Source organism: Gopherus evgoodei, chromosome 5, assembly GCF_007399415.2.
Source record: "Gopherus evgoodei ecotype Sinaloan lineage chromosome 5, rGopEvg1_v1.p, whole genome shotgun sequence".
Taxonomy (NCBI): Eukaryota; Metazoa; Chordata; order Testudines; family Testudinidae; genus Gopherus; species Gopherus evgoodei.
The window spans coordinates 135,490,572-135,515,310 of NC_044326.1; the positions used below are offsets into that span (position 1 = coordinate 135,490,572).

The window sequence follows — 24,739 nt, forward strand, 5'->3', positions numbered from 1 at the left end:
CTGAGCCCTCTCCAGCGCTCCCCACAGATTGAGACAGCAGGGCCGTCTGGGGAAAGGCGGGAGAGAGGGGGCAGCGCAAGTGGGGCAATTTGCACCAGGCCCCGGGCCCTGCAGGGGCCCCGTGAGCCCTGGTTGAAAATCTCTTCCCTGGCTAGAGGCTCCTTTTTAATTTTTACTCACCCGGCAGTGGACCGGGTCTTCGACGACACTTCAGTGGTGGGCCTTCACTCGCTCTGGGTCTTCAGTGGCACTTCGGCGGTGGGTCCTTCAGTGCTGCCAAAGATGCGGAGCGAGTGAAGGACCCCCTGCTGCCGCCATTGCTGAAGACTCGGAGCACCGCCTGGTGCGTACAAGTGCCGCTGTGGGTGGCGCCTTTTTTATGTCCACTCCCCCGCTTTGTCCCAGGCCCCCTGAATCCTCTGGCCAGCCCTGGAAGACAGCTGTCTGTCCACACTTCAAGGATTGCCCAGGAACCTGTTCATGAGGGGGATGTGGCTGATAATTTACTGAATCTCAAAAAGGCCTAGTTCGTGTGAACGCTTCAGTGTAAAAACATGGACGGCAATTTAACGCATTCTAACTACTCACAGAATTAATGAGATGATCAGTGTCTCCTGGGTGCAGTTTCTTGTAAAACCAATTCCTGATTGGATCAATGCTGCAAACCAAGAACAGTAAAAAAAAAATCATATTCTATTGCTTATTCAGAACAAACACATGCTATCAAATCATGTTGGAGCAACATAAACCAGACCCTGAGAACATCTACCCCCATCCCTAGTCCCCTCCCTGGATTAGTACAATGTTATTAAGCTTGCAAAGTCAAACACACAAAAGTTAAAGTGCCAGAATTAAGGTGGTTCATGCAATCTTAATTCAGCCCTGTTGTGTATACACACTATGGTACAATCACCACATGCTCAGATTTTCTGCCCCCCTTTTCGTTTACACGCAGGACCACCTCATTCAGTGCACAAGACGGATGGCTATGTAAACAGATTTTTCAGCCCTTATAGTTAAACACATACGTCAATCCTATTGACTGGAATGGGTCTTAACCAGGGGCTGAACTGCTGTTCTGAACAGGAGATGCTTTCCTGATTCAGGGCCCTAGATACTCCGTAGTACTGGAAGCACATGGAAACATTCCCTGTATTAAACTTTGCAACACTGTGATTTAGTTGGAGGATATCAGCATTGATAACTGTGTGATGATTAAATGACGCTGGCCTGAACTGTTGGGCTGCCTGAAGCAAAATACAGAACGGGGTCCCCTGGGATGACAACAAGGATTTAATCACATGCTTCAGTACGTTCCTGAACTCAGGCCTACATTCTCATATTCATTTCTCATCCCAGCTCCTGTGCCACAGTCTGATAGAACAGCTAAAAATACAGCAAACGAGGATTACATGAGAGGCAATAAAACTCCATTTACAATTCAGGCATCACAAATATAATACGGTCATGGGAGTGATTTTAGAGCTGGTGAAAGCCTACAGAATGACAGCCTGGCAGAAGGTATCCCTAGAAAAAAAACATAGCACAGGCAGCAGTAATGCATGTCTCTTCACTCCACCCCATGCACAGGGCCCAGCACTGAGCTGCAGAGAATTCTAGAGTGAGGAGTTGGTTAATATGCTACAGCTAGCTCTTCAGTAAGAGCAGTATCAATCAGCCACCAACTGAAATGCAAACACCTAGCACTCCAGCCCTGGACTGAGAGTACCAACAGCTGTATGCAGTGTTATTGAAGCCATGCTGGTCCCAGGATATTAGAGACAAGGTGAGTGAGCTCTGAAGAAGAGCTTTGTGTAAGCTTAAAAGTGTGTCTCTCTCACCAACACATGTTGGCCCAATAAAAGATAATACCTCCCCCACCTTGTCTCTCTAGCACCAACAGCTGTCAGACTGTTCAGACTTTCAGACACTACCCAACATGACCAGAAGTGGTGAAAGGTTCCGTGTTTCATTGCCAATATTGTGAGCCACCCAGTCCTGCATTAACTCCTTTGTTTCATAGTAGCTCTACTAAATTCAGTCAGCAGTTAATCTATGGAATAAATTTCTTATCCGTAAATCAAGAGCTTGGACCTTAGCAAACTGAAGGCCAGATAGTCAGCTGGTGCAAATCAGTCTAGCTCCAATGAACAGGAGACTCCAGCTGTAAGACAGCCCAGCTCCCAGTCTGTACTCATGAGACAGCAGGATCTTTTTATTTTGTGTTTGTACAGCACCTAGCACAAAGGGCCCTGGTTCATAACTGGGGCTCCTGGGTGCTACGGCAATACAAATAAATAAGAACAGTGAGTGTCCTTTCATCTACAACAAACCCCCCAAGAGAGTCTCTAACATGTACAGGAATGTTTCACAAACAACATCCACTTACATCATGAAGACGTGTCCCACTGTCAGGATACTGAGAACTCCCATATAAATGAGGAATGCATACAGGATAGCTGCAGGAAAAGACGACATCTTCAGAGCTGAGGTAACAAAAACAATGGGCATTCTGGGCCTGATACATCAATGCGTTATACCTGTGTAAAACTGGAGTAACTCAGCGAGAAATCAGGCCGACAGCTTGCTACAGGAACCTCACTGAGTGGTACCATAGCCTGAAGGAAGGATTGGCCAGGGGCTAAGGCACTTGCATGGGACTTGGGAGACCAAGGTTCAATTACCTGCTCTGCCACAGACTTCCTGTGTGACACTGGGCAAGTCACTTAGCTTCTGTGCCTCAGTTCCCCATCTGTAAAACAGGCATAATACTTCCCTCCCTCAGCCCTACGGCTGTTGTACACATTGAAGACTGTGACGCACTTTGAGTTCTAGTGATGAAAATGCTAGGTATTGTTATGTGAGAACACAAGCCCCAGCAAAAAAAACAAAAAACCAAAGGTGACTGCAACCCAGTGACTGTATATTCCAGTATAAAAATAACCAAGGCAAAACATATCATAATTGTAGTGGTAGTGGCATATGTTGTAAAGGAAAAACTGCCTGGATTTAGAAACAGCCTGAACGTAAGGAGTAAAAGAGGTAGAGGAGTCAAAGACGTATGGATTTGCAAGTATGGGGAATGTCTCTGTCAGAGCTGAGGGAAACAGTTTGGTCAAAACTATTTCAACAAAAAAATGCAAATTCGGGGGCATTGAAATATTCCATAAATTTAAGACAAATTTGCCAATTTGTTTGCCCCCCCAAAATCGAAAAATATTCCAAAACAATAAAACATTTCACTTTGACCTTTTTGGAGCATTTCAATTTTTTGATCTGAAATGACTTTTCATGTCAAAACTTACCTCAATTTTATTAAAAATAAAAAACATTTAATAAGGCTCAAAAATAAAACAAAATGTTTTGTTCAACCTGAAATTAACCCCCACCCACCCCAATTTCTGGTATGGCCAGGAAATTAAAAAAATAAAATAAAAATCACTTCTTCACACAGGTGTAGTTTCTTTAGAGTTAAAGGAATAGGAAACATTCAAGAATTACCTACTGCAAAGGATACTGATTAGAGACTGAAACAGCTCTGGGAGGGACACACAGAGAAGAGAGACAACAGGCATTAATATAAAACAGAACAGGCGGCCAGACAAGATTAAACAAACAAACCCAATGCTTTGTGGCAGAAGCAGAGCGCACCGAGTGCAGAGGAACCAGCTGGGTGGGTGTGTTTTGGGAGGAGGAGGAAGTGAGATCTAAATCTTAAAACAGAACGCAGACACATACCTTCTGAATGTTTTGCTTTTGTGTGTCTGTCTTGTCTGTTTAGACTGTAAGCTCTTCGGAGCAGGGACTGGTTTGTGCTATGTGTTTGTACAGCACTGCACACAATGGGGCCCAATCCTGGTCAAGGCCTCTGCGTGCTGATGTAACGTATATAAATAAATAGTAAGATACAGGAGAAGAGCAGCAGGCCAAGGACAGAAGCCCACGGGAGACTTTAATGGGGTACCCGCCCCTTAAGGTATGAGGGAAACCAGCTGGGCCAGCATTATGCCACTGCACATTTTGCTGGGAGACATACCTGTGTGACAGATCAAGGTCAAAGAGCAAGAGAAAGGGGTATCAGAGTGGCATTCTGGGAGAAAACATTGCAAGCTCTGCTTTTAGGGCCCACAAGTGGTGCTCCAGGAGCAGGGCAGGCTGGAAAGCTCCTCTCGCCTCCATGGTGAGGAAAAGCTCAGGGCAGTATCCAGCCCTGGCAAACGTCTTTCCTGGCAGCCAGATTGTGGTCCTGGGCTGGGGTAAGGCATCCTAGGAGATGGAAGCGTGTATGTATGTATGTATGTATGTATGTGTGTATATATATATATACACATATCCTGCCCCCTCCCCATATGAGGAGAGACCTGGAAGGCAGCTGGCTGTGCCACTGGGTATCTCCTGAATCCAGCTTTCACTGTTTGTTTGGGATGCTTCTGAGTCAGACATCACTGAAAAAAGTCTGATGTGCTTTGAAACAACCCTGCACACATATTTGACAGTCTTACACAACCAACTGGAGCATTTTGATATGGTGTGGCCTGCCCCTGGCACCAAGGGAGAGCAGAAACTGACAGGACAGTGGAAAGGGTAGACACCGCAGGCAGAAGAGCAGTCAAGCATGGAGTCAGGAAACTTCATAGAAAGCTGGGAAGGAGGGCATAGCTAACAAGCAATGAAGGATGCAGATGGGTTCGTTGGTGACATTCACGGGAACAGATGATATTAAGAGGAGGAGGTGGATGAGAGGAAGAGATCACGGATAAGTAAGAGTGGAAGAAGAAAGGCAGCTGTTAGGGAGGTAAGGAAGTGAGAGGATCAAGGGTTTGGAGGAAGAAGGTATGCAAGACCATACAATGTCTGAGAAAGGAGCAGGTAGCGGAGTGTGGGAAGGTGGTGGCATTGCAGGGCTGGCAGAGGAAAGGGAAAGAGAAGAGCCTGCACTACACAGAGTCAATATTTTCCCAGAAGTAAGTAGCAGAATCTCTGGCCAAAAGGGAGGCAGGGACACGAAGAGGAGTGGATTTGAAGAGCGAATTGAAGCCAGAGAAGGGGCTATGAAGGATGTAAGTGAGGGAGTCCATCAGGGAAGAGAAATCAAACTGTGCAGTAAGGGAAAGGCAGAGTTGAAAGAAGAAAGGACAAAACTGTAGCGGAGACAATTACTGGAGGCACTGTATTTAATCCAGAGATATGTTATGATGGGAGTTGGGCAATCATACCACTTTGAAGCTGTTGGGTCTGATAGCTGCCTTCTGTTCAGACTAAATAAGGGAAAAATAAAATGGCCCTTTGTTCAGTAATAGCTAAAACAATGGAAAACTAGCCCCCAAGGACTGGGCCGCATGCAAGCCTGGGCCATATAGTCCAAGGGGTTTCCCAGAGGTCTCATGACAAAGGTAGGGGATTGATCTGATTGCAGCTGCATGTCTGTGTCCTAGAAGCAGCAGAAAAAAAACACAAAATGTCCTGGAGAAGGTAGCAAGGAAGTGTACATGCAGGCAGAGATGCACCTGTAGCATGACCCTGAAAAAAAGCTAAGAAAGAGAATGTTTGGGTAGAGTGCTGGCTGAAAGAGGCTTGGGACTCTAAGCCAAGAAACTGCTTCATGCTGTTTGATTCCTACTGTGTTCAGAAAAATTAGACTATGCATATTCTTTATAAATAAACAGGATCACATCAAAGAAATACCTGACTCCATCATCAATTTCTCCTCCTAATAGGAACAATCTGCAAGACTCCTGAATATCGGCTAACTGCTCAGGCCAAATGGATAACAGATGCTCTGTGGCATGGGAGCAGGAGCACAGGGAGTGGATGCAGGGAGTTCATTAGGCTCAAGGATTTGCTAGGAAGGGGGCTAAAGCAAATTTCAATGAGATGATTTCCTGAAAGAAAAACCCCCCACAACTTGATTTACACAAGGAAAGGGGGAACATAAGGCGTTACGTACGGAGATGGCTGTTGACAGGACTTTCGTTGATGATTATGTTACAGGAAATCATCTTGGTGCCACTACCGAAGTTTACCACAAGCGAATAGTTTCCAAATTCTCCAAAGTGATAATGGATCCTGCAAAGAATAAAGGGAGACGGAAAAGGAACCTGTGTTGGGACTTGCTGTGCCATCGCTACTGCCTGCAGGTACTGTGGAAGGCACTGCTGGGCTACAGGGTAGGCCAGCTGGGAGGTGGGCTGAAAGGAAGGGCTATGAAAACAAGGCTATGGGAGGAAGGGTAGGGGCATGTTGGGAAGAACACGGCCCATGCTCTCCCTTGCAGCGGGGCTGCAGTGACCACCTCTCCCTGCACATACAAAAGGAGACATGGGCTGAAAAAGCCCCACTCTGTGCCCAGATTTTTCTTTTTTCCTACTTGGTGAGATCTTCTAGCTGTGTTGCCATAGTTACTGCAGCTTGGCTCCTGCTCCCTGATTTGGTGCTTTCAATGCACTTTTCATTCAGCCATTTCCTTGATTGGCCACAGAGCAGCTCTCAAAGCCCCTTCTCCTGTCAGCATTGGTTTGGCTTCCCCTACTGTACCATTTGATGCTCCAGCCCACCCTTGACCCACTCCACCCTTCATATGTCACATGACTTCTTCCGCTATTGACTGTGTAGTGGGAACCATGACTTCATAGACTTTTAGTCTGATTTTGTTGTTGGGTTTAGTGTGAGGGTGCCTAGTGGCCTGTGATATCCAGGAGGCCAGGCTACATGATCCAATTGTCCTTTCTGGCCTTAAACTCTGTCTCTATGTGTGTGCACAGCACACAGCTCTATGGGGTGCAACTTGTGATTGGACAAGCTAGGCACTATCGTAACAAATTATATTTTTATACTGTTGGTATTATGAAGATTAAATTGCAAATCTAGCTTCCCAAGTGCTCAGTAATAACTGTGGCCAGGAGGCCACAGACTTTAGGGACAGTGGCTGGCAAGTGACAGAAAATATAAGCATTAGTGGGTTATTTCAACACGTTATCTTCAGATCAGTTACAAACCTGGGAAACTCTCTGCCTGCCCCAGTGCCGTTGAGATGCAGGGTGATTGGATGCTGAGAATCAACTGCAACTGCTACAATGCTGGACTTTCCCGGTGTGTTGCTCATTGGGACGGACACCAGATCTTGATACAAGCACTAGAAAATAAGGACAGATGAAGGATTACAAAAACAAAAAACCCACTTGATTTTACAAGGAAGAGCAAAATTATTATTTTTTTTAATTCAAAGAGAAGTACAAAGGAAGCCCGGGCTTGTCCAACAGCAAGCAGGTAACACTTCTGTGAGCTGCGGTTGGAGGAAGAATTATTGGCCAAGATTTTAAAAAATAGGAGCCTAAAGTTAGGCACTCAAGGTGGGATTTTCAAAAGGGCTAAAACCCAACAGTTTAAATACAAATTACAAAACAGGAATAAATTAAAATACTGGAAAGTTAATCATGTAAAAACACCAGACACACTCCACTAAGAACTCAGGAAATGCCATATCAGATCAGAGCAGCTAGCCCAATATCCTGTCTCTGACAGGGCTAGCACTAGGAAGATATAAGAAAGCCTGAAGGAGGTAATTATGGAATAACCTGACCATAAGAGAGCTTTCTTCTTAACCCCTCACCAGTCATCCATGGTTAGCTTATGCCCTAAAGCATGAAGGTTTATACACCTTTCAAACTTAAAAAGAAATCCTTATAATTGTACAGTAACTACGGACAACCTCATTATCCAAAGGAAAGACCTATCCTTTTTTTGCATCCTGCTGCTCTTTCCCTCAAGACATAGTTGAGGGTATGAGTCCCATAGATATCTGTAAAAGCAGCAAAGAGTCCTGTGGCACCTTATAGACTAACAGATGTATTGGAGCATGAGCTTTCGAGGGTGAATACCCACTTCGTTGGATGCACAGGTATCTGTGATTCACTGGCTGAGGGTCCAGAACGGGGTCAGGGTTCACGAGGGATAAAGGAGTTGGGGGAAATTTTGGAGGCTGTGGGGAGCATGGAAGATGTCCACCTTTCCCCACCATCTATGCCATGGATCCTTTGCCCACCCAATAACTAGCTGAAAAAACTGAACAACAAAAAATCAGGACTTTCAAAACACAAGTATTTCCACAATCCCTTAGGGGAACAAGTCTTTGGGTCTGTCTACACTGCAGTCAGAGGGTGTGACTGTAGCTCATGCAGACACAACCCTGCTAGCTTTAATCTAGCTAGCGCAGGTGCTGGAGCGGTGAAGGCGTGTGGCAGCACACACTGCAGCATGGGCTAGCCCCATGAGTAATTATCCAGGGTTCTGGGCAGGATTGTACAGCCCACAATGAAGCTCACACTCCTGTGGCTTCACTGCTCTGCTATCTGAGCTAGCTAGATTGTGCCCACAAGCTCAGGATTGTCTACATGAGCTGCAATCTAACCCTGGGTCCAGTGCCACATTCTTGCCTTCCCCTAGAACAAAACCTGACATAGCATACAAAGGGAGAGGGCTGTTTACCTGGTAACAATAATCAGAAAGCCAGGAGACTGTCAAGTTCTCATGCATCAACTCATTGTGTACCAGCAGTAAAGCCTGATCAATTTTCAGCCCTAAGGGTCTCCTTCTGGATAAATCTGATGCAGAAGTGGAGAAAGACATATGTTAACATTTTGAAAGGGGAAAGTCTGCATAACACGCTTCAGGACATAAAGCAACTTTGTTAACAGATGACAGCTCAGTAGAAACTATATTGCAGCCTTACCAATCCTCACTTATTGATGGTGGCTCATACTTGAGAATCTACGCACCACAGAAATTATATGGGAAAGACCCCATCTCTCCAGCCCTGCTTCACCTCAGCGTGGCTCCGGAGTACTATTATTCCACTGGGGAATCAGACTGGGCAGGTAACAAGAGTGCTCACCATTGGCATATAGACTGAAGGCTACAGGGGCACAGATACAGCGCTGAAGCTGTTCCACTTTCTACATCGAAAGAAGGGATTTATCTATCAATATACAGAACCCATCTCTCCAAGACGTGGTAGAATTATTCTGTCAACTTGGCTGTGTCTACAGTGACGGCTAGGTTGGCCTAACTATGTCACATAGGTCACACCATTTTTCACAGCCCTAAGTGAGATAGCTAGGTCCAGGACTATGTCTGCACTTCAAATGCTACAGCAGAGCTACTGTAGTGCTTCAGTGTTGACAATCACTACAGCAACGGGAGGGGTTCTCCTATCACTGTACTTAATTCATCTTCCCATTAGGCAGTAGCTAGGTCAACAGCAAAATTCTTCCATCAATCTAGTGCTGTCAATGTGGGTCATGTTGGCTTAATTATGTTGCTCAGTGATGTGAGAATTTTTGTGCTCTATGCAATGCAGTTAGGCCCAAGTTAAAAACCATGTTGCCACGTCCTCCCTGCTGTTAAAACCCAAGCAGGCAATGCCGAGTTAAGAACATGTCTTTCAGTTTCAGTATAGACATACCCACAGATGTAGCAAGGGGGCAGGAGAGAGGGATAGTGCATGGGTAGTACTTGCTCCTCGCGAACTGGGTGCTCTCATCCAGTAATCTAATCATCAGAAGACAGACCCAACATACATACGAAGTCCCATTTTGTTTTGCGTGGGGATGGAATCTCTTCTGAGTGATGAGCTCTGGGGCTCTGATCCAGCAAGTTACTTCACATCCTGTCACTGCATAGAACCTGTTGTCAGCTGGCATATGTGTGTGTTCTCGCTGTGTGCTGCTCCAGCTCTGCAGATAGCTGGCTCAGTAGACCTTGATAGTACTATCCAGAAAAACCACAGACTTGGGGCAGTGGCAAAGGCGCTTGGCCAGGTTTATTGCCGACGAAGCATGGTTCTAGTGCCTCATAGGTTCTACATGTACAGTAACACATGTATGCCTGTGACAATGGACCAGCTCAGTCAGCAGTGGGCCTTTCTGCTGTCCCCTAGGCAGAACAAAAGTGCCCCTCCTATGACTTCTCTTTCAAACATTGATACAAACAAGTTACGTATTACTCTCCTGACCCTACACCTTGTACCACCTGGATTAAGCAAAACATCTTCATCCAACACCCTGCCTTGGCGTCCCTGTCTTACTTGGGGTTGATGTATTCCTGTACTATCTCCCAGGACTGTATATATGTCACAACTCTATGCCGGGGTGTACCTGTACTAGCCTTCTGGAATGCGTCTATATGAATACCCAGTGCCAAGTACTTCTTAGGCAGGGTGGATAAAAGTCAGTGATTTAAAAAAAAAAGCAGATTTTTTAAATTTAAATCTGATTTTTTTGATAAAATGCTTTTTGAGGAAAAACTTGTCTAAGGATAGTTTTAATTAAGATACATTATAGCTCAAAGATATCATCATGGAATAGGGATTATAAATTCTAATTCTATAGTATGAGAATATATTCATGTAATGTTTAGGAAGTTTTGTAAATTAGTTCCAATAGTTCATGGACTAGGGACCCAATTTTATGGGGTTGCAGGGGCTTCTGTATAGATTATTTAGGTTAATCTTTCTATCTACCCAATGGGACTCAGTGCTCAGTCTAGAAGATACCATCAGAGGTGCTTAGTAGATTTGTGTCTCCAGAGATAACATGCTCATTAAGAGAAAACATGTTTTTAAATAATATATAGAGGTAAGAAATAACAGACCTCAAACCTATTGTCCCTCAGCAAATCTGAGTACACAGAGTCAATCCCTTACCTCTCTCTAAAAGTGCAAAGTTTCAAAAAGTTTGATGAATAGAAGATAGTTGCAGGCGGAATAGATCTGGACAAGGAGAAGAAGTCTGGAGATAAATGTGAAAAGGGAGGGACAGACAGTAGAAACAAAAGTGAAACTATTTGAGCAGCATATTCCAGAAGTCTTGAGGTCTTTCTGAGCATAGCCTTCATTGATTTGAGATCTACCATACCATTCTCTCACTAGAAGGGAAAACTGTAATGGCGGCAGACCATAAAAGAGACCAAGTTTGGAATATTTTAATGAAGTTCCTCTACCTGTGGGTAAGACAGGCATGCATGCAAAATGCAAACAGTGTAACAAAGAAATGCAAGGCCAGATTGCCCAAATGAAACAACATCATAAGAAGTGTTCCTTCTCAGGAGGAAGCTGCATTGAAGATGATGAAAGGAACATGTCTGAACATGCAGGATCTTCAGGTTGGTAAACTTTTTTATTTTGTACTTCTTTCTTAAGGACTGCCTGTCTTCCTTCTGGACTAGTCTAGAATTCTCATGTTTGAGCAAAATATATAGTTGTTACTCTATGGCACTATTATTTTAGATGCAGTTGTGATAAAAAAATAAATAGCTGAAATAGGCAGGTCTTCATTTTACAATTTCACTTTAAAGTCGTTCTGAGTATCAGTGACTGCAATGAATAATACTAAATGAGCAGTATGGTAATAATAATTAAATAACTGCATTGACTTATTTTGTTTAGGAGACTCCATCCTCAACATACAGGATTTTGAAGACTATCCACCTTCAAGATCACCATCATTTTATACAGTTTCAGAGTTATCTGCCAATGATAGTGTTTCAGTCACATCATGTATGTCACATAGTCACAGTATATCACCTGTAGCAAAAAGAGAAAAAAAAATCTCCATCATCCAGAAACAACCATAGATAACTTTGAGATAAGAACCAGCAGATTACAAAAGAGGTAACTGATGAAAAAATTGCCCAGTTTGCTTATGCAACAAACTCTTCTTTCCCTATGATTGAAAACCAACACTTCATTAACATGGTTCAATCATTAAGACCAGTATACAATTCACCCAACAGAGCAGATGTCGCAGGAAACTGCTGGATAAAGTGTACGAAAGAGAAATTGAGCAGTGTGCAAAAGGTCTAGAGGGTGAAATTGTTAACGTAAGTCTTCACGGGTGGAGTAATGTCCACAATGATCCTGTTGTATGTACTTGTGTTACAACAGAAGAAGGGAATGTCTTCCTTACAGAAACAATTGATACATCAGGAGATGCACACACAGCAGAATACTTACAAGAAGAACAGAATACTTACAAACAAACTGTGAAAAAAAATTCAAATGTCTAGTATGCAGCTTGGTCACAGACAATGCTGCAAATGTATCCAAGATGAGAAGAAATTTAGAAGAGAGTCCTAAGCTGATAACATATGGTTGCAGTGCTCATTCGATGAATCTCCTAGCCAAAGACTTCAGTGTTCCAGAAATAAAGGCCAATGTTGTTGAAATTGCAAAATACTTCTGTAACAACCACTTTGCAGAAGCTGCTCTGAAAAAAGTGGGAGGAACTAACTTGCCCACAAGACATGTGATGGAACTCAGTAGTGGACTGTTTTGAGCACTATATGAAGAACTGGCCTAATCTGATGACAGTTTGTGAACAAAATCGTGAAAAAATAGATGGCACTGTCACAGCCAAAGTTCTCAACATTGGGTTTAAGAGAGATGTTGAACACATGCTGCCTGAAGCCTATTTCGGTAGCCTGAAATAGAATGCAGAGAAATAGCTGTTTTATTGTTCACACTGTTGAAATTTGGAAGGAACTGAGATCTTAAGAAGAGAAATATGCAATGACAGAGTTAAATCACAAGCATTAAAAAAACGAATGGGATACGCACTATCCCAGCTCATTTTCTTGCAAATATTCTCAGTATTCCGTACCAGGATCAAACATTAACTGCTGAAGAAGAGGAGCTGGCTATGACATGGACATCCAGCAACCATCCCTCCATAATGCCAACTATAATAAACATCAGAGCTAAGGGTGAACCATTCAAGAAATATATATTTGCTAATGATGTTTTAAAGAAAGTTAAATGAGTGAACTCGTGGAAATCACTTAAATACTTGGATTCAGGGACTGTTGAAGTGATAATCTCACTTTTAACAGCAATAGCTTCTTCTGCCACTGTAGAAAGAATATTTCCTTCCCTTGGACTAATTCATTCCAAATTGAGAAATCATTTGGTCCTGAAAAAGCAGGAAAGCTTGTTTTTCTTTTTCAGATTACGAACAAACAGGAAAATGAAGGGGAAGACAACTGATTTAGCTACAGAAGCCAATATTTTAAGTTTCTCATGTTGACCTGGCTGACATAATCAATTTTTTAAAAATATTTCATTTAACTATTTTAGTTAAAAACAATTTAAAGAAAAACAAATCTGATTTAAAAAAACTTGAATGTTTAACTAAATTCAAATGCTTGTTTTGTTAAAATACTGTAAATTTGCTGTTGAAGAAAAAAATCCAGAATACGCAATGTTTTTAATTAAATAAAACAATTTAAATGTCTATCTGGTGATGTTCTCCTCCTAATACAGCATGGCTAGAAAATCCTCCAAATAGTAATGATTAACCTGTTGAATTGGAGATAGTTCATCTCCCAGTGACTTCATAAATATCTGCTTCAATTACCTTTGGTTAATGAAATAACCAATCATTCATTTATTTTCCGATATAGCTGTAAAACTAATCGGAAAAGTTTACAAAATAAATTACTTTAAAAATACATAAAGTGTACCATCTAAAAATGAAACCTACATCTATCTGAGTTGTAAAGAATATGTATTAAGATTATAACAACCATCAAGAATGCACTTTTAGGTAGAAATCCATGATTAAATTGAGTCTTCCTGACTAGTGATTTAAATCAATTTAAATCAAATCCACCCTGTTCTTAGGAATGCCTGTGTTATAGCAATGGCTCACCATGTCTTTGCCAAGTTCATGTACCAGACAGTGAACTTGTAAGCAAGCCTTTGCTTATGGCAGGGCCTGGCTTTTGCTGACTTTGGTTCAAGCCTCAGGCTTTACACCATGCCCTGTGCTCCAGCTTCTCTCTTTCTACTACAAAATCCCATGGGGCTATATGTAGAAGCAGGGGCCCCCCCACATGCAGTAATCTGCAGGTTCAGGCCTAGGTGGAGATGATCCCAATGGAGCTCGTCTGTGTTGTGGTCAAGCAAAGAGCTTTGCTCTAAACCAGGCAGGCATTTCTAGCTGTAAAACATGTTTGGGAGGAGAGGTGAAGCCCAATCCAGGCAAGGGTGGGAGTGCTACTGCAGAGAACAGAGAATACCCCAGAAACTGGGGAGGGACACAGCAAGGTGGTAGGAGAGTGAGAGTGATGGAGCAGGGTGACCAGATGTCCCAATTTTTGGGTCTTTTTCTTATATAGGCTTCTATTACCCTCCACTCTCACCCCAGTTTTTCACATTTGCTGTCTGGTCACCCTATGATGGAGAGACAGTGAGTTGGGGGGAAGAGGGTGGGTAGGTGGGGGTATGTGTGTGTGAGTGTGAGAGAGAGGAGTGTGAAATTCCAGTGGGGAGGGAGTGACAGACAGAGATAGGGAGAAGGAGGCAGGGACTGAGAGGGGCAAAGTATAGGAGGCAGGGGTAAAGGGAACGGGAGGGCAAATGAAGTGATGGGGGAAGGCAAGGAGCAGACAGGATGGTGTGGACAGGGTGACCAGATAGCAAGTGTGAAAAATTGGGACAGGGTGGAAGGGTAATAGGTGCCTATATAAGACAAAGCCCTGAATAGCAGGACTGTCCCTATAAAACTGGGACATATGGCAACTGCAGGTGTGGGGGAGAAGGAAATAGGGGGTAGACTGGGCAGGAGCGAGCCAGCTAGCAGGGGAGAATGGGGAGCAGGCCAGAGGGTGGGCAGGCCACACGTGCGGGGAGGGGGGGGAGAACGGAGTGAAAACCAGGTGGGGGGAGAATGGGGGTACGCGCCAGCCTGGGGGCGGGGGTTCAGGCCAGGGGGAAATGGGAGGCAGGGAAGGAACCCGAGGAAGGCGGGGACGGCTCAGGCCAGGAAGGTGGGGGAGGGAACTCGAGACAGGCGGGGGGTGGGGGAGCTCAGGCCAGCGGGAGACGGGCGGGGGGGGCGCCTCAGGCCAGGCAGGGGCGGGCTCAAACCAGGCGGGGGAGAGGGGAAAGCAGCAGGGGAGGAAAGGAGCGGAAGGAGGATCGGGGGGGCATTACTGTGCGGCTGGGTGAGGCGGGGGGGTGAGCGGGGGGGAGCAGGATCGGGGGGACATTACCGTGCGGCTGGGTGAAGCCGGGGGGGGGTGAGTGGGGGGGAGCAGGAGCCGGGGGGGATCGGGGGGGCATTACCGTGCGGCTGGGTGAGGCGGGGGGGGGTGAGCAGGGGGGAACAGGAGCCGGGGGGGGGAAGGAGCCGGAGGGGGGATCGGGGGGGCATTACCGTGCGGCTGGGTGAGGCGGGGGGGTGAGCGGGGGGGGGACAGGAGCCGGGGGGGGAGAAGGAGCGGGAGGGGGATCGGGGGGGGGACATTACCGTGCGGCTGGGTGAGGCCGGGGGGGGTGAGTGGGGGGGAGCAGGAGCCGGGGGGGATCGGGGGGGCATTACCGTGCGGCTGGGTGAGGCGGGGGGGGGTGAGCAGGGGGGGAAGGAGCCGGGGGGGGATCGGGGGGGCATTACCGTGCGGCTGGGTGAGGCGGGGGGTGAGCGGGGGGGGGACAGGAGCCGGGGGGGGAGAAGGAGCGGGAGGGGGATCGGGGGGACATTACCGTGCGGCTGGGTGAGGCCGGGCGCCAGCAGCGCGGCGCTCAGGGCGGTCACCGCCACCCAGAGGGTGGCCGAGGGGCCACATCCCAGGCCGGGCCCCGCCATCCTCGCGCCGCCGGGAGGGACTCCGCTCTCCCCGCCCCCGGGGCGGGCTGTGCGGGGAAGGGGGAGGGCGCTGGCAGCGGAATCGGGCCCCGGGCCGGGCGGGCGGACCCGGCTCCCCCTGATACCGGAGCAGGCCGGAGCCGGGCTCGGGGCGGTGCATGCTGGGGCAGGGCCCGGGAGGCAGCTGAGGTAACTCCCGGCCCGGGGACCGGCGGCTCCGGCTCCGCGAGCTCTGTGCAGTGCCCGCTCCGACCCGCAGCGTGAGGCGCCTGCGCCGGAGTCACGCCGGCTCGCGGGGGTGACACACGCCGATCGGGCCGACACGCCTCGGTTGGCAGTAACAGCCTCTCTCCAGGGGTCCCCTAATGTCCGGCCGTCACTGAATGCAGGGCCGGGGCGGGAGCACCCTGCCAGGCGCGGCACAGACACCAGCTCACCTGTTGACAGGACGGGAGGAGCCGGAGCCGGAGCCTGTACCAGTAGGTGCATGGGTCTAATGGATCCCAAAGAAACCCAAACCCAGTGGGGTGCCGTGAGTTCTTCCCAAGTGCATGGGGCAGGGAGAGGGGCCTGGCTGACCTGTGTAGTGGCCCTCAGTTTGGGGGAAGTGATTTGCCTTTTGCACTATTGAGGTGACTTGTTAATAAATGTTTGGGAGTTTCAGGTTTAGATTCCTGCACTGGGGTAGTTAAATAGACTTGATTTGGTATTTTGAATGTTTGCAATCCACCTTTCCTCCCTTGTCCTTCCCTCGATGCTTCCTATTGTCATATTGCAGAGGTAACAGCAGTCTCAGGCACTGATCTGTTCGGACAGGCCCCTGTCCAAGGCCCCCTTGACCTCAGTGGAATGGGGCTCAGCCTAGGTTCAGGGACTACAAGGGGCTTGCAGCAGGACCTAAACATGCTCTGCTCTGTGACTGGTAGGCACAGGAGAGTGTATTTCAGATACACTTTGATTGTAAAGTTCACGGAATTAATAATCTGAAGTCTCTTTATTTGTTAATAGTCAGATTCTGCTCTTCTCAGGAACATACTGGCCCTGGATGCTTAGGATTTTAATTTTACTGCCTGTCCCCCACTCAAGTGGTCTGTGTCCCTATCTCTTTCAATTTCACAGACATAAGCCTGTCAGCAGTTCTTTGTGTGAAGTAGCAGACTGGATGTGGTGGAATACCCCACAGTGCACCAGTACCAAGAGTGGTCTCAGCACTGAGGAATGCACCCCACCAATATGACAGCATCAGTCCTTCCTTGTCCCTTCCTCTGCTTTCCTCTCCCTGGGTCCATGCAGAGCGCCTTCATTTCCTGGACAAAGCAGATTTGTGGAGTGGGCCCTATGTTTGTAAAAATCACAAAAAAGGACAAGGGGAGGCGGAGGCAGGAGTAGAGCTTGAAGTGCCTTTTAATGCTTTTTTAAAATCAGCTGACTTTCACACTGACGGTGTCTCTTTAAAGATCTTATGCAGTATTTGGGTGGCTAGAGGGGGAGGGTTTTGCAAAAAGTCCCCCAAACATTTGTCTCCAGTCTTTCTTTGTTGCAAAAGAGTGTTGTGTTTACTGGGTGTTTGTCTATTACAGAGAATGTAGAAGATAGCAACATGGACAAAAAACTCCATTACGTTAAAGAAGAGCTGCTCCGAAGGGAAATTCCTCCAGTCTTGTTGGTGCTGCTGCTTCTCGCTGTGCTGCTCCTGAATTTTCTTCTGTACTTGCATCTCAACAATTTCTCTGTCACCACCAGGCAGCCTGACGTGGACTCAAGCCTCTGCCCGTTTGGGTACTTCAGATTAGGACCATTGAAAAATTGCTCGCCATGGCTGTCTTGTGAAGCCATAAATACGGAAGTCAGGAAACTGAAGTGTGTTGGTGAAGGGGCTGTGAAAAAGGTTAGTATCATGTTGGGTAGGTGGATCTCCAAGAGGAAAAGTTCACATGGTTTGTTGGCTGATTATCAGTGCTTATGCTGCTTCTGCGATAATTGTCTCCATAGTAGCTAATTATTACAGAAACACAGAGAGTTATGATGACTATAGATGGCATAAACAGAATATGGATGAGATGATCTCATAGAGGCAGATTTTGCCTCACTTACACTGAATGGTAACTTACTCTCTCTGCAAGAAGTGCCACTGAAACCAACAACACTGCTTGCAGATTTTGATGCTTCTCAGAGCTGGTCTTCACTAGTAAAGACACGCTCAAACCTGAATGCTCTCCCATCAATTTCTCTACTCCACCTCAACAAAAAGTGGAAGCAATGTTGGCAGGAGAGCGTCTTCCGTTGACATAGCATAGTGTAGACCCTGCAGTAAGTAGATCTAAGCTACATCGACTTGAGTTATGTTACTAACTAGGGCTGTCAAGTGATTAAAATAATTAATTGTGATTAATTGCGCTGTTGAACAGTAACAGAATTCCATTTATTTAAATATTTTGGATGTTTTTACATTTTCAAATATATTGATTTCAATTAAAACACAGAATACAAAGTGCACAGTGCTCACTTTATATTTTTTTATTACAAATATTTGCACTGTAAAAAGCAAAAGAAATAGTATTTTTCAATTCACCTCATAGAAGTACTGTAGTGCAATCTCTTTATCATGAAAGTCGAACTTACAAATGAAGAATTATATACAAAAAAAAAATGCATTCAAAAATAAAACCATGTAAAACTTTAGAGCCTACAAGTCCACTCAGTCCTACTTTAGCCAAACAAGTTTGGTTACAATTTGCAGGAGATAATGCTGCCTGCTTCTTGTTTACAATTCACCTGAAAGTGAGAAAAGGCATTCACATGGCACTGTTGTAGCCAGCGTCGCAAGATATTCACATGCCAGATGTGCTAGAAGATGTCCCTTCATGCTTCAACCATCATTCCTGAGGACAGATGTCCATGCTGATGACGAGTTATGCTTGATAACGATCCAAAGTAGAGCAGACTGACTCATGTTTGTTTTCATCATCTGAGTCAGATGCCACCAGCAGAAGGTTGATTTTCTTTTTTGGTAGTTCAGGTAATTTCCACATCGGAGCATTGCTCTTTTAAGACTTCTGAAAGCATGCTCCACATCTTGTCCCTCTCAGATTTGGAAGGCACTTCAGATTCTTAAACCTTGGGTCAAGTGCTGTAAGAATTTTTAGAAGTCTCACATTGGTACCTTCTTTGCGTTTTGTCAGATCTGCAGTGAAAGTGTTCTTAAAATGAACAACATATGCTGGGTCATCATCCGAGACTGCTATAACATGAAATATATGGGAGAATGAGGGTAAAACAGAACAGGAGACATACAGCTCTCCCCCAAGGAGTTCAGTCACAAATTTAATTAACACATTTTTTAACGAGCTTCATCAGTATGGAAGCATGTCCTCTGGAATGGTGGCCGAAGCATGAAGGGGCATACAAATGTTTAGCATAGCTGGCTTGTAAATACCTTGCAACGCCAGCTACAGAAGTACCATGTGAATGCCTGTTCTCACGTTCAGGTGACATTATAAATAAGAAGCAGGCAGCATTATCTCCCGTAAATGTAAACAAACTTGCTTGTCTTAGTGATTGGCTGAACAAGAAGTAGGACTAAATAGACTTGTAGGCTCTAAAGTTTTACATCCTTTTGGTTTTGAATGCAGTTATGTAACAACAAAAAAATCTACATTTGCAAGTTACACTATCACTATAAAGAGATTGCACTACAGTACTTGTATGAGGTGAATTGAAAAACACTTTATTTTGTTTATCATTTTTACAGTGCAAATATTTGTAATAAAAATAATATAAAGTGAGCACTATACACTTTGTATTCTGTGTGGTAATAGAAATCAATATATTTGAAAATGTAGAAAAACATCCAAAATATTTAATAAATTTCAATTGGTATTCTATTGTTTAACAGTGCGACTAATCACGATTAATTTTTTTGAGTTAATCACGTGAGTTAACTGCGATTAATCGACAGCCCTATTACTAGCGTAACTCAAATTGCATAGCTTAAATCGACCGGCAGCAGTAGTGTAGGCAAGCTCTCAGATCGAGTAAGGGTGGCAGGAGAGAGAGTGGTCTGTATAAGTTCTCTCTTGTAGACAGTTTGATTTAGTGGCTGATTTGCATTTAATCCATGTCATATGCTCATGAGGGGAGCATAAGAGATCATTAAATACTATATGCAGGAATTATCACGTCAGTGCTGTGTAGCTAGCAGTAACTCCGCTGTAACATGTAGGTGTATACAAAGACTCACCTAATAACTTCAGTAGCAGTTGAAGTCTAGTTTGTAATTGTGTAACTTGTTCCTTTAACGGCACTGTGTCTCATGAATGTATAGCTCGCAATGTTCCGTTACCTGCAGGTCCATAATAGCTTCTGCTGATCAGTATGAAAAGGTTCCAAATGTTTTGCTTGTCTCTTGCTTTGTTTTTAGGTCTTTCTTTCTGAATGGAAGGAAAACAAAGTATCCCTTTCCCAGCTCGCCAACTCAGAGCTGAAGGAAGATTTTCTTCATGGACTGAAGATGATGAAGTCTCTCCAGAGCAAGTATGTTGTCAGACTGCTTGGCTATTGCGAGAAGCAGTTCACAATCCTTACCCAGTATCACCCGTTAGGCTCCCTGAAGAGCCTGAATGAAATGCTGGACCTTCCCAGATATAAGGGCTTGAATACTTGGCATCGCAGATTCATGCTCGCAATAGACTATGTGAGCATCATCCATTATTTGCACAACAGTCCTTTGGGCACCTTGGTAATGTGTGATTCCAATAACTTGGACAAGGTGTTATCGCAATATCTGCTGACAAGTGACTTTCATGTTCTGGTGAATGACTTGGATGCCTTGCCTCTTGTGAACAAGAGTGCTGGCAGGCTGGTGAAGTGTGGCCATCGGGAGCTCCAAGGCGAGTTTGTAGCTCCTGAACAGCTTTGGCCTTATGGGGAGGAGGTGCCATTTGAAGATGACCTCATGCCTCCATACGATGAGAAGACGGACATATGGAAAATCCCTGATGTCTCCAATTTTTTCTTGGGCCACGTTGAAGGGAGTGATATTGTCAGGTTCCATTTGTTCGACATCCATGCAGCATGTAAGAAGAAGAACCCAGCTGAAAGGCCTTCCGCCCAGAAGGTCATGGACACATACAGGAAAATTTTAACATTGCTGCTCAGAGAGGCTGCCATGCCTGGTACCAGGGAAATGTTATAAATGACTATGAGATATACATGTACTCTGGTTGATGTCCTTTTATTTATTTAGCACCCACTGGGTGCTAGGTCCTTTACAAACTGGTAACAAGACAGGTCTCTACCCAAAGAAGAAAGGAGACAAAATTGACACTTGTGATGGTTTGGAAAAAGTTAAATCTGTTTCATGAAAAAATGGAAATGTTTTGACCAAAACCCCCCAATTTTGAGGGATTTTAGGTTTTTTTTGTATCTCCTTTTTCCCTTTTTGCCACTGGAAGAGGAGGGGCAGGAGAGGAAGATAAAGTAGGGGTGGTATATTTGGCTTTGAAAAAAGAATGTGGGTTGTATTTTTTTTGTTTGCTTTGTTTCTTTTTAATCAAAACATTTGAAAAATTCTTTTTCAAAAATTCCACAAAAAATTCTGGCTTTTTTTTTTTTAAGGCCAGTTTTTGTCAAAAAATGGTTTGAACGAAAAATTTCATCCAGCTCTGAGTTACACCTGGAGGATTAGAGAAAGGAGAGCAACAAATAAGCAAAGTGATCCACATGAGAGAGAGACATATTCCTTATTAGCTCCATGCCAATTCCATACCACTACCTTGTCTAAACAGTGTCCTCCTCCTCTCCTTTGCACCTTCCTCTCGCTGGTTATTGGGGGCTGTTCTAATGGCCAGCCAGCACTCTGCGATACTGAACAGTTCTTCCTAGGAAAGGCACAGTGAGCTGGTGTCTCCAGCTGTTTATTGAGGCAGGAGTCTGTCATGGCTGGTCAGATATCTGCTGCTTGAGCAGCTCCAATCTCCTGAAGATATGATATGTCAGTCTCTCTAGGCCTAGCTGGAAGTAGTAGCAAGAGCCTGTCTTCAAGACGCCCCTTGTTCAGAGCAGCTACTTGCTGGCTCTGCCTCCTTCTGCCTTGGGGGGCGTGGGTGGTTTCTGGCTCCAGCTGGATTGGGGACAGAGGAAGCCCATCCTGACAGCTCTACTGTCACTTTTCTGTCTGTGGGCCCAATTGCTGTTGTTCCAGCTCCCACAAGCATGCTAGGCACTTCAGACATACAAACATTACAGGTGTCTGCCCAAAAGAGATCGCAATCCAAGAAGTGAACATACGGACAAAGGAGCGGGGAACACACTGCCTTGATTTCCAAACCCTTGTCCACTTACCCATTGTATTCTCATAAAGGCTCTTTGGAGCAAGAGCCTTGTTTTCCCACGGCTGTGTGAAGTGACTAGCACACTGCATACACAATAATCATTTTTCTCATATAACTTCATTCCAGAGATTTTGCTAGTTTGGCTTCTGCAAATTAGAAGCTCCCTCCCTTCCCCCTGCATCCCAGAAAAATCCCACCACCTTCAGAGTAGAAATGAAGTACTATCTCTTTGCATTCACCTTTCCGTGACAGTGTCCTAATGACCCAACGGGAAGATGGTGTTAACAATGGAAAACGATTTCTTCCTTAGACACTCAAGTAGTATAAGTAAAGGAAGAGCTGGAGAATACAAATCCTTCTGTATTTTGCCTACAGAATTCTCTGAGGGCCTGATACAAAGCTCATTGAAGTCAATAGAAAGACTTATTTGGCTTCACAGAGCTTTGGATCAGATTTTTATTGCCTAGATTGGTTATGGTCTTGATATAAATACCTGGACAGAGCATTATCAGGGAACAGAAATGCCTTAGTACAGCAGCAGCATTTGTTTTCAGCAATTTGGTTATGCCCGCACTGCCTCAATGGTCACGTTGAACATGTGTAGAGTATTAATGATGTCACGTGGACTTTACAGTAACATACCTCATGACTTAGTTTTCTGTGGATTATACTTTCAAATACCTAGGAGCAGTGTGGAGTAACTGCCGTGTTGAGTTGAGATGCAACCTGTGGCAGAGGAGACACACACTGTACTCCCTCTTGGAGAATTTACTTTTGTTCCTTCTTTTTTTGCTCATCTCCTTTAATCTAAAACAAGCCTGAAAAAGTATGGCTGATTTTTGGTATGGAATAACATACCCCACACACTGTGTAGGAGCATCTGACAGTCAGACTGGCAGCAAATCGTTTGCTCACCAGCTGAAAATACCGCTTCCAAATATATAAATTTTAAAAAGTGGGAGCAGAGATCTTGTATTGGTGACATTGGTGGCCTTTCTCCTGGTTAATTATTTGTGATCACATGCGGACAGATTAGCATGACCGTTTAGTAAGACACAGTCTGCTTCAAGCCTAGCCAGCTAAGATGCAAGAGAAATTCTCTTCTGTGGAGGCCTACTAGTATTATGTTGCTATGTTGACTCCAGATGTAAAAATCTTGCTTAGAAATGGGAAAGTTTTTCTGCAAATGGCTATGTTATAGTTGCTCTCATCTTTTGCTAGTGTTTCAAGTTTGGCTTGTTACATTATATGGATTTTGTCATGTGCCCCTACTCCCCCAACCTACTCATCAGCACCCCTCACAAGCCTCCTCATTGCTCTGCTGAGTAGGAGGCGGGGGCCAAGATCATAACCAAGATTTTCAAAAGGAACTTGGGATTTTTGGATTTCTCACTCTTTTCGGCATTCTTGACTTAAAACACCTTAAGGGAGCCTGATTTAAAAGAATGCGAAATGGCAGTGGTATCATCCCATTGATTCCTATGGGACTGCTCACAGAGTAAGGGGATACTCAGTGTGAGTAAAGGTATCAGGATCTGCTGCTCCTGTATTCACAATATTGATCCAAGTTAAATAGCTTTCATTTTAGTCAGGTATGAAGGAAAGCTGGATGTATTGAGTAAAAGCTGGACACAGAGTTTAAACAGCTAGCCAATAAGTTTATTGTCCAGTTAAATGGGCTTGCAAGGAATATCAATGTATGATGGCTATAAAATAGACATGTTATACATCTGCTGTAAAAAGAGCCATCACTGACAAAAAACTGTCAGGTTTGTCATACCGAGCTCTCAGTAAGGACCAGAGTCTGTCCTCCTCATTCATGTTGCACAGTATCTTACTCTGCAAGCAGCTATATTGAGTGAGGGAGGACAGATTCTGGCCCTAAAATACCATTTTGCCTTGGAGACTTCAAAATTCAATAGTGGATGAGGCCATCAAAGTCTCTCTATTTTTGGTCACAACTTAAATATGAGATATTTGTACACACTGATTCCAGGACCCAGAGCCATCCTCTCCACTGCCTCCCACTGCGCCTTAAACTTTTCTGCCAGTGTTTTTCATTTGAAGTTGAGCACCAGCAATGAATTAAACCCAGGGCCGCCCAGAGGATTCAGGGGGCCTGGAGTCTTCAATTGCTGCCGAAGACCCGGCACTTAGGCAGCGGGTCCCGGGGCAGAAGGACCCCCCCGCCGTGGGTCTTCGGGGCACTTCAGCAGGGGTTCCTTCCATTCCAGGACCCCCCGCCACTGAATTGCCACCGAAGACCCAGAGCGGAAGCTCCGGGGGCCCAGGCCCTGCAAGAGTTTTCCAGGGCCCCCGGAGCAAGTGAAGGACCCCGCTCCAGGGCCCCTGAAAAACGCTTGGGGCCCCTGTGGGGCCCGGTGCAAATTGCCCCACTTGCCTTCTCCTCCCCCCGCCCCGGGCAGCCCTGATTAAACCTGGTTTGAATGTGATATTGTGGGTTTACAAAAAAAAATCCTTGTGTTGAATGTTGTCTGCTATTCTATGTGGAAACACTGGGTGGTAGCATGAAATACCATTTAACTTCAATTGTGTGCAGTTGCACAGTGACTTGAGTAACTGGCACCTTAGACCCTGGAGACACCTAGCCCTGCATCCAGTAGTTTGTGCATAAACTGCCTCTTAATTCCTTGGCAGGACTTATAATGATTGGGTTAGTGGAATCCTTAATTATAGAGAGTGAGTAAATCACATGGGGCAGGTTTCAATGTATACATTACTTTATTGGGAAAACCTGTAGACAGAGAC

The 24,739-nt window shown here is 45.1% G+C and overlaps 2 protein-coding genes across 12 annotated transcripts in view; one reads left to right on the plus strand and one right to left on the minus strand.

The window, feature by feature from the left end:
• The window catches only part of HGSNAT (heparan-alpha-glucosaminide N-acetyltransferase), a 29,899-nt gene extending 14,261 nt beyond the window's left edge, over window positions 1–15,638 (minus strand). The window contains exons 1-6 of one of the 5 annotated variants that reach the window (XM_030565324.1): window positions 15,536–15,638; window positions 8,485–8,600; window positions 6,996–7,132; window positions 5,948–6,066; window positions 2,390–2,459; window positions 589–658 (exon numbers count right to left, since the gene is read on the minus strand). In XM_030565324.1, the coding sequence (XP_030421184.1) occupies window positions 589–658; window positions 2,390–2,459; window positions 5,948–6,066; window positions 6,996–7,132; window positions 8,485–8,600; window positions 15,536–15,638 (615 nt within the window). Of the gene's footprint in view, window positions 1–588; window positions 659–2,389; window positions 2,460–5,947; window positions 6,067–6,995; window positions 7,133–8,484; window positions 8,601–9,460; window positions 9,598–15,302; window positions 15,319–15,535 lie in introns of those variants that run through there. The other 4 variants (XM_030565325.1, XM_030565323.1, XM_030565326.1 and 1 more) reach the window with 4 other exon arrangements.
• POMK (protein O-mannose kinase) lies at window positions 6,119–24,127 on the plus strand. Of its 7 annotated transcripts, none has more exons than XM_030565335.1 (3): window positions 6,119–6,137; window positions 17,219–17,526; window positions 20,059–24,127. In XM_030565335.1, exons 2-3 carry the CDS (start codon window positions 17,239–17,241, stop codon window positions 20,830–20,832), a joined length of 1,062 nt encoding a protein of 353 aa, XP_030421195.1. In that variant the 5' UTR covers window positions 6,119–6,137; window positions 17,219–17,238; the 3' UTR covers window positions 20,833–24,127. The 7 variants fall into 7 exon arrangements, with proteins under 7 accessions (XP_030421195.1, XP_030421192.1, XP_030421188.1 ...); XM_030565332.1 differs by lacking the exon at window positions 6,119–6,137 and adding an exon at window positions 15,723–15,827; XM_030565328.1 differs by lacking the exon at window positions 6,119–6,137 and adding an exon at window positions 15,838–16,121.
• Window positions 24,128–24,739: the final 612 nt, after the last annotated feature.

Excerpts from the sequence above, each read along its gene's own strand:
- POMK (XM_030565328.1), top strand. The coding sequence starts at position 16,022 with ATGCAGGGCCGGGGCGGGAGCACCCTGCCAGGCGCGGCACAGACACCA. Across the intron at positions 16,122-17,218 it reads GCCGGAGCCTGTACCAGTAG|AGAATGTAGAAGATAGCAAC; the intron begins GTGCATGGGTCT and ends TGTCTATTACAG. Across the intron at positions 17,527-20,058 it reads GTGAAGGGGCTGTGAAAAAG|GTCTTTCTTTCTGAATGGAA; the intron begins GTTAGTATCATG and ends CTTTGTTTTTAG.